This window comes from Mobula birostris, chromosome 1, assembly GCF_030028105.1.
Source record: "Mobula birostris isolate sMobBir1 chromosome 1, sMobBir1.hap1, whole genome shotgun sequence".
Taxonomy (NCBI): domain Eukaryota; kingdom Metazoa; phylum Chordata; class Chondrichthyes; order Myliobatiformes; family Myliobatidae; genus Mobula; species Mobula birostris.
Window position 1 is genome coordinate 168774905 of NC_092370.1, and position 12781 is coordinate 168787685.

The 12781-nt window shown below is 40.7% G+C and overlaps 1 protein-coding gene across 1 annotated transcript in view; it reads right to left on the reverse strand.

Annotated features, from left to right (window-relative positions):
* Positions 1-4317: 4317 nt before the first annotated feature.
* LOC140201509 (tetratricopeptide repeat protein 9A) overlaps positions 4318-12781 on the reverse strand; it is a 113507-nt gene continuing 105043 nt past the window's right edge. The window contains exon 3 of the mRNA XM_072265739.1: positions 4318-5105. Coding sequence (XP_072121840.1) covers positions 5026-5105 — 80 coding nt within the window. The 3' untranslated portion in view covers positions 4318-5025. The remainder of the gene's footprint in view (positions 5106-12781) is intronic.

Genomic DNA, 12781 nt, shown 5'->3' on the forward strand with positions numbered 1-12781 from the left:
TCCCGGCTTTTATGGTTTTCTTTCAATTAGTTTCTGGAGTTACAAAACATAACAGTCCCCAGCAAAGGCTAAAAACTAATTGAATGTATAAAAACCTTCCACTTACTGTAAATTGCTTAAATTAATCTGCTCCAGTCGGTGCATTTCATCAACATATTAATATTTCGATATTTATCATCTCACCTTTAATATTTGAGACAAACCTGCCAATCTCTCCCAAATCTTGCACGTTTTATCCGTGCTGTCTGCTCCTTTTTGAGAGCAAATTCATTGAATTTAAGGCTTTTTAAACATAAATATAAAGGAATTTTAAAACACTTCATTAAAGTCAAAGTTCTTCTGTTTAGAACAACAGCTGAGATGTGTTGTTATGATGTAATTCACGTGACACAAATGAAATCCTCCCTCCTTCTAGATGAAACAATAAGACTTGATTGGCAGCACATTAAGGTAGCTGCAGTAGCACTAGAGAAAACAGACTGGTGGTAGCAGTACACCCTTCAAATCAGTTCACCGTAGGCAACTATCACACCCAGAAGCAGACTGCATGACAACTCTTGAAGAAATCCAGATCAAATTAAGGTTGTATATTCATAATTACTATCACCATTCAATGTACCTCCATCCTTGGCAACCAAGCTCCTAACAATAGCGCATGACCAGGTGAGCATCAGTGGAGCATGGGCCATACGAGAGTGCCCCTTTGATTTCCGGAATCACAACTTTCCTCAATTGATTTTATTTGTTTTCATTTAACGCTTGTTAAATTAGGTGGCAAGGCGGTGCAGCAGTTAGTGCTGCTGGCTGACAAATCCAGAGACCTGGATTTGATCCAGACCTTACGTGCAGTATAGGTGTTGTGAGTTCCCCCCTCACCCCATGGCCACCTGATTTCACTCCTGCATCTCAAACATGTGCTTATAGATTCACTGGTAAATGTAAACATGTGCAGAAATGGCAAAGAATCAAAGGGGGGTTGCAGGGCTACAGGAAATTAAACAGGAGAACAGGATTTACTGGACTGCAGTGGTGAGAACCAACATGGATGAAAATGGGCTGAAAGGCCACTTATGTTGGAATAAGCAAGTTATTTTTTGTTTTTGATTATTTGACAATTGAGTTTGTCCAGTGCAGGAGTTCCCAATGTTTTTTTTATACCCTGGACCCCTACCATTAACCGAGGGGTCTGTGGAACCTCTGATAATGATTGTCTAAGTCTGAGCCACCATGAAAGCTTTACAGATTCAATTCTGGGTCTGTGCAGAGTTTGCTTATATCAGCAAAACAAAGTGTATGCTGCAATTGGCTTCCGTGCCCAGAGCTAGAAAGAGAAAATAGATCATAATATCCTTTCCTCACGGTTGTCTCTTTAGGCCATTTGCAGCGTGGCGAGTCATAGAACCGAGACTGATCCAGTTCTCGTCCACACGACTGCGTTTCTTCAATGCTTACCTACTAGTGAGAAACAGAAATCTCACACATTTGTAGTCTCATTCATTCCCAGTTGCCTCTTGAGTGCGAATTGATTAACTCAACACAGACTGACAGGTGAACTCAGGATCTTCTTAAAATGTGCACCTCGGAACCATGAACACACAATGGATAAGTACTAATTGATGCTAGTGGAAAAAAAACATTTACATCAGGTTCAATATTTAAAAGTGAACTGAATTAAGTAAAGGATTAGAAAAAGATCAACCCAACCCTAAGCTTCACATTGTTTTGTTAACAAATCACTAACACTGATAGAGTGATCAATACCAGCTTTTTCCTCAAGAACATACTAATTAAGGAGTTCTACATAAAATCAGAAGCATTCAGATAATATTAATACACCCCTAGGATGAAGTATGTGTATGAAATGGTCACCGATAAATTCGTAATGAGAAATCAGTATTCTCCTCAACCTGACCAACTGAGAGTCACCACCTCTTGTTTAAAGGTGCTTGGAAGTAGGTACAGAGGAGATGTCAGGGGTAAGTATTTTTATGCAGAGAGTGGTGAGTACGTGGCTGCTCGCAACGGTGGTGGATGCGAATACGATAGGGTCTCTTAAGAGACTCCTAGATAGGTACATGGAGCTTAGAAAAATAGAGGGCTATGGGTAACCCGGGGTAATTTCTCAAGTCAGTACATGTGCGGCACAGCATTGTGGGCCGAAGGACCTGTATTGTGCTGTAGGTTTTCTATGTTTCTATAATAAAAAATGGAAGCAAAATAACTTGGTCTGTAAAAACAGACTTTTCTACATTCAATTTTGAAATGGTTGCATTGTGACCTTCCTGAGCTACTTTCCACCATCAAAGCAGAAAGTGTCTATCCACTCAGTTATGGTCCAGCACTTTTAAACATTTTGGTAGCTGTGGGGTCAAGGATTGCCCTTTGATGAGCAAACAGTACAAATGATAGCAGCACTCTTGGTTGTTTATACTTCGGAGGAGACCTCAAATAAATAACCTATCCATCTCACCCACTGATTCAGATGATCCATGCTCTTGCACGGAATAACTTCTCATTATCAAATTTCCAGATTAAGTATTCAGTCTTCATACTGCTGCTTGTGGAAGCACATTATGAGGCTATTACATTTGCCTAGATAAATGCAATTGAAATTGTGGTAGAGGTACAGTATGTAAGAATAGAAGATTGAAAGATACAAATAGTGTAGATAGTCATAACCTGCTCCCCATATTTCATTGAAATGCTTAAGAGAAATTTGAATAAGTATGTGGATGGGAAGGGGATGGAGGGGTATGGTCCATATGCAGGTCAATAGGACAAGTGAAAATAGCAGTTTAGCACAGCCTAAACAGACTCAGGGGTCTGTTTCTGAGTTGCAGTGCACTATAGCTTTATTTTAGGGTATGGGTTTAAGATATGAAGGAGGAGTTGTAAAGGTTTTTTTTAAACAGACAATTGGTGTTATCTGGAACACACTGCCAAAAGGAGATGATGAATTTAGATGTTTAACTATGTTTAAGAGTTGTTTAGCTGACATTTAAACAGGCAAGGCACAGGAGGATATGGTCCCAATGCAGACCAATGGGATCAGTGTAGATGGACGGAAAGGTCTGTATGGATGTGGTTGGCTGAAGGACCCATTGTTGCACTGCACAACTCTACATTATTAGCTGAAACACATTCAGAGCTTTCAGATGTGACTGAGGAATTATGTTAAATTGCTTTATTTTCAGCCAGTAATAAGACCCTCTTAAAATGGTAAAGTAATTGGGAGAGAATTATAACTTACTAATTATGAACTGAGAAGTTGGAAATGACAAGTTTTGAAGACTACATTTTCATCTTCAGATTTGTATAAAAGTAATGTCTCCTTAGTTATAAGAGCACACAGCTTAACTCCTGACATAAATGTGACCATCTATTGGTATATTCAGTACATTTTGTTTGAAATATATTTTATAGTACACTCCTCTAAACCACCATGAGTGATTACTGCACTGTCTAAACACAACTACTAATACTCAGATTATAAAGGGACTGATTAACCAAAGGCTAATAGAGCAAATGTTGTGCTGTAATTATTTTGCATCTTGTATCTTCCTTTAACAACATACTTATCGTACCATTGATATCAAAATATGTGCAATCATAAAGTAGAACAGAAAACGGTGTAAACACCCAGCAACTGTTGCATTACCTTCACCATGCAATACCAGGACTTCTGGTTCTTATGCCATATTAACATCATGGCTCTCTCCTGATAACGTAACTGTGAAAAGCTGAATTCTTTTCCAAGTTCTTGGCAAATTGATGTGCAGCATTAGGAACACTTGCATTTAAATGATGAGGTCATTTTGCATTCATTTGCAGTGGGCCTGATGGACTGTGGAGAGAGTTTCCCATAGTCATTAAATAGCTCAAAGCCAATAACATTAATGAATGTGTGACCATTGGTTAACTTAGGCAATGCATGTATTAACATTTCTAAGACCTGTTGTGTTAGAACTACCTGTTTGAATTTGTGTGCTGCAACTGATGGGGTCTACTGATGTAAAAACTAAAGTTTATGAGTTAAATATATAAAATCTTGACTTTTTTTGGCAGCCTTCTCTCCCTTCCTTCCTTTCTCTCTCTCATTTCTCTAGCTTCCAAATGCACTTTTTTTCCCTAATGGTTCTCACTAAAATATTTGGCAGAGGAACTTGAGACAAGCACAATGATGTTAATTCATGGTTCTTCAGTTCTGCAAACAATTGTGTTCCACATCCACTTTGTTTTAACCATTCCACTGAGCATACTTAATGTTCGTGTCACATCACATCTAATTCCACTTCAGGAAAAGTTATACCTTTTAATTTAAAGCACAAATATCAAAATTGATAATAGTAGATACTTGTTTTCTCTTACTGTCTATACAGGGTTTTTAAATTTTAATATAATAATTCTTGTGTATTATTTTAAACAAGACCTAGATTAATAAATAGTCACTCTCAGCTCTTCCCTCCATCCCAAACCTTTAACGAGAAAAGGTTAAATGACAGTGCAAATGTACAAGAATGCACAAACGTTTTGTATTATTTCTACAAAACCTATTGTTTTAAGATGGCCTCGCTTGCCCAGTTTTTAGTCAGGATATTTGGAGTTGACCATTTTATGGAATTGTTGTGATGTCATTGCAAAAGCACTTATTTCCCCATTCTTATTGAATGATACTGCACTGCCTTTCATGTTTTCAATAAATATTTGCCAATTCCTGTTATCAAAAGAGCTTTCTCAGTGTTTAACCTTCTGTGACAAGCAAGGCAGGTATAAAAAAAGTCTTAACCAATCTTGCCTAAGGTCTTGTAATGACATCACAGCCTGGGCTTTTGTCCAGTCCACTCCCAATTCCACAAAGCTGCTGAACTTGGTACGTTCTGCAATGCTGCAGTCCTTCAGCTGAGGAACCAGAGTCAGTGTTGCGCAGGCAAGCCTCCAATCCACAGAACAAGGTTTTATGCTGAAATCTAGCCCTCCAGTCAGCACTCCAATTGTCTGCTCATAATCCTGGAGGAATGGATCCATTTACAGTGCTTCTTTCTCTTTCTGTGAGCTTCTGCTGAGTTTCATCTCCGCTAGCTGGATGTATCTGATCACATTTGTATCTGCAACAGAAGAACATGTGTAAAGATGACCCAGTCTGCAAAGTTTGCTTGCACAAATACAGTTTCAGTGACCAAAGATTTCCCCTATTCCAGGCACCATGCTGGCAGGCTAACTCTCATTCTCGACCATATCAACAGAGCATGGTCTGCCCTCAACTTCTAATCTTGTTGCCATTCAGAGGAGCAAACGGACAGAGCTCTTCAGGAAATATTGTGCCGGAGTTTCCTGCACACTTTGCTTATTGCTGATGCCAATCAAAGCAACACAAATTTCTCTTAAACGTTTTGCATCTACTTTGATCAGGCATCAGATCTTCAGCCATCCTGTGATTAGATTTCATACAGCAGAGGGCTGTGTATTATGTTCTTAGAGTTGGGTCATATTTGCACACACTGCCTCTCCTAGGCCTTCTTTGAATGTTATTTCAAGTTATTAAAACTAAAGAATAAGGATGGAATAAGAAACAAAAATTAATTTAGAATTTAAAGGAAGAAGGCCAAAGAGTTTGAGTATAATGTAAACATCTTATTACAATTATAGACCCTTGGTAAGACCATGCTGGAGTAGTGTGTACACTTTTGGCCTCCTTATCAGAAGAATGGATACTCCTGCTCCAGAATGAATGCAGCAAATTTTGTAATTGTTTTTTTTTAAAAAAACTTTTACTGAGATACAGCACAGAAAAGGCCCTTCTAGCCCTTCCTTCCACACCACTCAGCAATCCCCTGATTAAATCCTAGCCTAGTTACTGGAAAACTTACAATGACCAATTTTCTCTGGACTGTGGGAGGACACCGTCACACCCAGAGGAGACCCACACGGTCACGGGGAGAACGTACAAACTCCTGACAGGCAGTGGTGGGAAATGAACCCAGGCCGCCTATACTGTAAGGCGTTGTGCTAACCACTAGGCTACCGTGCTGCCCAAGATTAACCAGATTCTCACCAATCTGGAATGATTGGTCTGTCATATGAGAGGAAATTAAGAGGGGAAATTAAGTAGGTGAGCCCTTTATTCAGTGTTTTGAAGAATTACAGTTGGACAGGTACAGGGACAGAGAAGGTGCAGAAGATTATGGGCCAAACACTGGTAAATGGGACTAACTAGTATGAGACATCTTAGTCAGTATAGACTAGTTGGGCTGAAGGGCCTGTTTTTGTGCTATGTTGGAAATCTTCATAGGATAGATACTGGACAATATTTCCCCCTGGGTGAGGAGCCTAAAACTTGGTTTCATAGTCTTAAAATTAAGGTTTACCCATTTCTTACTTTAATGAAAGAACTTTCTTCACTCATAAAATTGTGATTCATTGCAATTCTCTATCAGGAGGGATTTGGAGGTTTAGTCATTGATTCCTTTGAAAATGAGACTGATAGATTTCTGCGTATTAGAGGAATCAAGGAATAAGGTATAGGACAAAAAATAGAGTTAATGTAAAAGATTAGCCATGATCTTGTTGAGTTGCACAGCAGACTTCAGGGAATGATTCCTGCTTCATTTTATGTTCTTATAATAGCAATGGATAATCAGCGATAGTACAGAGAATCAATTCTAGTTAAGCTCTGTATGCACGATATGTGGCAACAGAAAGCAGTCAGAAGAATACAGATCTGGGAAAAATACAGTCTGCAAGGTGTCCTGAAACAGTGATTATTCAACACTGTTGGTCGGTGAATTTTTTTTTCAGTTGATTCTTCTATGTGCCATGTACATATTTAAAAAAGAATGAGTAATAAGCCAGTATACCAAAATAAAAAGAGTACTTTACATTTTAATAGAACGCAAAAGGTTGAACAGATGCACTGTGGAGAGAATTCTGACTGGTTGAATCACTGTCTAGGATAAGGAGGCACCAATGCACAGGATCAGAAAAATCTGCAGAGGGTTGTAAACTCAGCCAGTTCCATTATGGGCCTAGCCTCCCCACCACCAAGGACATCTTCAACATGCCTCAACAGGGTGTCATCCTTCATTAAAGTCCCTCACCACCCAGGCCATGCCCTCTTCTCTTTGCTACCACCAGGGAGGAGGTGCAAGAGCCAGAAAGCACAGTCTATATGTTTTAGGAACAGTTGCTCCCCCTCCACTATCAGATTTCTCACAGACCATGAACACTACCTCACTTTTCGCACAGTTTATGTTTTCCTATTTCATATTGTAATTTATAGCAATTTTTTGTTGTCCTGCTGCTGCAAAACAACAAAGTACACAGCATGTGATAGTGATAATAAATGAAGATTCCGGTTCTGATTCAAGGGAAATGCTTGAACAAACATCTTAAAAGGGGAGAGAGGTGGTGAGGCAGAGAGGTTAAGGGCAAGAAATTCAGAGTTTGGTGCCTTGCCAGCTGGAGACACATACAGCAATGAAGGATCAAATAAATTAGTGTTCTCACAGTGAGGGAGATTTGGGTAAGTACAGAAATCTCACGAGTTAAGGGACTATAAGTGGTTATAGAGATAAACAGTGAATGAAACCCCATTGGGAATTGGAAACAAAGATGAGAAACCATCACGTTACTTTTTTATATTTGTATTTTCATGTTTTTCTACAATACCAGAGGCTATTTGGCCCATTGAATTGCTGTCTACTCTCAAATCAATCCAATTCCCCGCAGTTCCCTGTAACCCATTGTCTCTGTCACACCCATCACCTATATCAAGAGGCAGCATATATCATGAGTTACTTTCATCATCCAAGACACACCCTCTTCTCATTACTATCATCAAGGAGGAGGCATAAGAGCCCGAAGCTGCACACGCAATGTATTTCACTGTATGTTTTGATGTACATGTGACAAATAAAGATAATCTAATCTCTAATCTATACCCTGATACAATAGTCCTGTCACCCACCTACATTCAGGGTAATCTACACTAACAAATTAACTGACAAAGCAGCATGATTTTGGGGGTCATATGTGAGCTTCTTGTGTGGCTATGTATTGTGAAATTAGGGCTGAGTAATCCACCTTAAACCAGCATTGAATAGTACTGAGTTAAGCAACTGATAACTTACAAATTCAGATTCAACCTGCTCTCCCAGTTGCTCATTGTATAACATCAAAATTGGACCCTTTACGGGCATCGAGTGCCTCCTGCTGAGCATGGGAGTTCATAGGATTTACAAAGAGTTAGAGCTAAAAAGCAGGATCCATGAAAACCTGTGAATACCTAGGGTGGCACTTTCAGTGGATATGCTAAAGTATAAGTTTCCAATACCCTCCACCTGAACACAAAAGTGTCAAAAGAAGATCCTTCTTCATTGACTTTGCTTCACAAGGCAGGTTGCTACAGTATTCTACCATTGGTAACTGGTTGACCCTCTCCATCCCTGGACTGTTAATGAAGTCAATGAGGTGATTGTACTTTGTAGATGAAGCTTGAACCCACAACCTTGTAACTCATACACAAGAATGGTAGTGCAGCAACAAGGATAGGGTCTGTTGGGGTCATCTACTGTATCCAGTGGCCTCCTGTATATCGGTGAGACCACTCTGATGTGCACCTACACTCAGTCTGCCTGAAAAAGTGGTATCTCTCATTGGCCATTTCTATTCTACTTCCCATTCCCAATCTGACATATCAGTCTATAGTCTCCTCTACTACCAGAATGAAGCCACACTCTGGCTGGAGGATACCTTATATTCTGTCTGGGTAGCCTCCATCCTAATAGTACGAACACCGATTTCTCAAACTTCCAGTAATGCCTCCCCCCTTTCACCTTTCCTATTCCCCTCTGTCACCTTACCTCCTCACCTGCCCATTACCTCCCTCTGGTGCTTCTCCCCCTTCCCTGTCTTCCATGGTCTTCTGTCCTCCCCTATCAGATTCCCCCACCTGCAGCCCTTGACCTCTTTCACCAATCAACTTCACCCCTCTCCTTCTCCCAGTTTCATCTACCACCTACTACCTTGTACCTCTTTCTCCTCTACCTCCAGCTTCTTGCTCGGACTTCTCATCTTTTCTCCCCCAGTCCTGATGAAGGGTCTCAGCCTGAAACCTCGACTGTTTACTCTTTTCCACAGATGCTGCCTGGCCTGCTGAGTTCCTCCAGCATGTCGCTTGTGTTGTTCAGTGAATGTCAGTCCAGCAGAATGCTGTCACAATATCTGAACTTTGTAAGCTGAGTATCCAAACAAGAGGCATGCAGTGCACATCTGTACTATCTATTGAACTTACTAAGTTACAGCAGCTTTGCACTGCTGTAATTATATGTTATAATTATGTGGTTCTGTCAGCGTTAGTCTTTGGTTTGTCCTGTTTTCTGTAATATCACTCCGGAGAAACATTGTATCATTTCTTAATGTATGTGTGCATTTCTAAATGACAATAAAAGAGGTCTGAGTATTCTCATAATCTAATAAACTGGCCAACACACAACTATCAAAACTCTCAATGAAATATTCTAACGTAGGGCATATACAACCATAATGAATTCTGGGACAAACTTGACACTATATTTTCTTTTCCTTTGATTTTTTTATTGCCAAAATCAGGAGGAAGCACCTGAAAACTCCACAGATAAATTCAGGAAGGGGAAAACAGGTAGAGAAAAAAACCTCTAAATTTTTTAAGAGACTTTAGCATTCCAAGTTCCAGTAGAACCTAAGAGATTTCCTGTTCCTCTCTACTGAATCTCAGGGTAGTAAGAGAAGAACAAGGAAGTCTCTTGGGCACCTTTGCAGTCCATGAGATTTAAATAACAGATGGAAATTGTACAGTATATGCACCCTCTCCATCCATCTTCCATTGATTCAAAATATATCAGTCAGCAGAAACAAGTGCTGTGCTTACAATTTTATGTGCTCTGCAAGCCTCAAAATACCTGGTGCAGTTTTACCAAGACAGGTTGTGCCTGCGCAGAAGCAGCGTGGGCCTCTTTGTGAGCATTCCCATGAGGTTCTCCTGGACTGCTCACGGGATCCTTCAAAACAGGAAAACTCCCGGCAAATGAGTACTTGCAACCCTAATGGAACCTTGTCCATTAGTCTGTTCCCTTAAGCCAAGTAGGCAGTGCACGTCAGTTCAATTCTACTGCAATTCCTAGTGACTAATAAATCTCTTTCTGCTTTGAATCATAGTGTGCACCAGACAAAGGGTTCATTCAGAAATATCCATTTTATACTTGTGCTCCACCCAGAATATAGATGTTATTATAGCATGACAGCAATGTTCATGAGATACAGAGTACTCGACTGGCTGTACCTTGTCCCATGGGGTGTTTCATCTGTCCCTATAAACCTAATTTACCAGATGTAAATTGGATAGAAATACAGTCGACCAGGACCGACGTGGCTGCACAGCTGCACTCATTAGTGAGCCTGGCTGATTTTACAATTCATTTGTCTGACCTGGACCATGATACAAGTCAAAGAAGCTGTATTTGTGTTAAATTGGGAAGGAAATGAAGGGAACTCACTGCTCTCACACACACATCCATGTCAACAGACCTGAAGTGGAGAACACCAGGCAGAACTTCTGAGAAAATTCATCCATCTCCATCAATTTTACAAAAGTAAATCTGAATGTTGCAAAGTGCCACTTGGAAATAGCAAAACACTTAAATAGTTCAATTGTATGTAGATGGAAGTCTAATTACATTTTCTTCCCATAGATGATTGGTACGTAAGTGGCTTGAAACCTCCCAGTATTGATCTAAATGTTTCTCAGACGTGACGTTCTGCTTTACTCCATAGCTGTGAGTGATCACCATGACATGTCTATTGAAGACATAGGAGCAGAATTAGGCCATTCAGCCCATCAAGTCTGCTCTAACTAGCTCATCCTTTTGATGTAACATTGTAGAGATTATGCACAGTAAAACACACTAAAACTAGATGCTAGCTAAAAAATAAAGTGAAGATTAAAGTTTTACATTTTCATTTTTGCTTCACTTTGTGGGCATTTTCTTGGGTCATGATTATTATTTTCCAAAATTATGTATTTTTGGTTATGAGCTTTAGATGTATAAAGCACAGCTACATTGAAACTGATAATGACTATAACAGGTACACAAAGCTATATCAAACATGTAAATTGCCTGTTGCCTAGCTGGGTGACAATCAAAGGAAAGTTGATAGGCAAGGGATAGAAAATAGGGGAAAGGGGTTAATGGAACACACATCAAAGTTGCTGGTGAACGCAGCAGGCCAGGCAGCATCTCTAGGAAGAGGTACAGTTGACGTTTCAGGCCGAGACCCTTCGTCAGGACTAACTGAAGGAAAAGTGAGTAAGGGATATGAAAGTTGGAGGGGGAGGGGGCGATCCAAAATGATAGGAGAAGACAGGAGGGGGAGGGATAGAGCCAAGAGCTGGACAGGTGATAGGCAAAAAGGGATACGAGAGGAACATGGGACAGGAGGTCCCGGAAGAAAGACAAGGGGGGGGGGGACCCAGAGGATGGGCAAGAGGTATATTCAGAGGGACAGAGGGAGAAAAAGGAGAGCGAGAGAAAGAATGTGCGCATAAAAATAAGTAACAGATGGGGTACAAGGGGGAGGTGGGGCCTTAGCGGAAGTTAGAGAAGTCGATGTTCATGCCATCAGGTTGGAGGCTACCCAGACGGAATATAAGGTGTTGTTCCTCCAACCTGAGTGTGGCTTCATCTGACATGTCTATCCACGGCCTCCTCTACTGTAAGGATGAAGCCACACTCAGGTTGGAGGAACAACACCTTATATTCCGTCTGGGTAGCCTCCAACCTGATGGCATGAACATCCACTTCTCTAACTTCCGCTAAGGCCCCACCTCCCCCTCGTACCCCATCTGTTACTTATTTTTATGCACACATTCTTTCTCTCACTCTCCTTTTTCTCCCTCTGTCCCTCTGAATATACCTCTTGCCCATCCTCTGGGTCCCCCCCCCCCCCTGTCTTTCTTCCCAGACCTCCTGTCCCATGATCCTCTCGTATCCCCTTTTGCCAATCACCTGTCCAGCTCTTGGCTCCATCTCTCCCCCTCCTGTCTTCTCCTATCATTTTGGATCTCCCCCTCCCCCTCCAACTTTTATATCCCTTACTCACTCTTCCTTCAGTAGTCCTGACGAAGGGTCTCGGCCTGAAATGTCGACTGCACCTCTTCCTACAGATGCTGCCTGGCCTGCTGCGTTCACCAGCAACTTTGATGTGTGTTGCTTGAATTTCCAGCATCTGCAGAATTCCTGTTGTTTGCGTTTAAAAAGGGGTTAATGGGACCACTTTGAGATAAAAGTATAGACTCAGTAAACTGAATGCCTGCCTGCCTCTAGGTCAAAAGATATAAGAAACAATAATATGTAATTAAGCTGAACTGTCTGCTGTTTGCCCCTCTCTGGGCTATCTAATCAGACTTATATTGAAGTAGTTGGCCCAATTGTTATTATGGAGGATTCCTAGCTTATGAGTGACCTCAGCTATGAAATTTTGGCCTTTGTAAATTCACCTACCCATTTTTAAAGCATTTTTCAATGACATTCTCATTCTTTCTCACATGCCAATCAAATTCACTTGCAGCTCTTTTCCATGCGCATTTCAAAGGACACAAAGGATTCAAAGTACATTTATTATCAGAGTACAGTATGTATGCAGTATACAACCCTGAGTGATTCGTCTTCCCCACAGAGAGCCATGAAGCAAAGAAACACCATGGAACCTGTTCAAAGATAAACATCACCCTCCCATGCACAGAAAACAA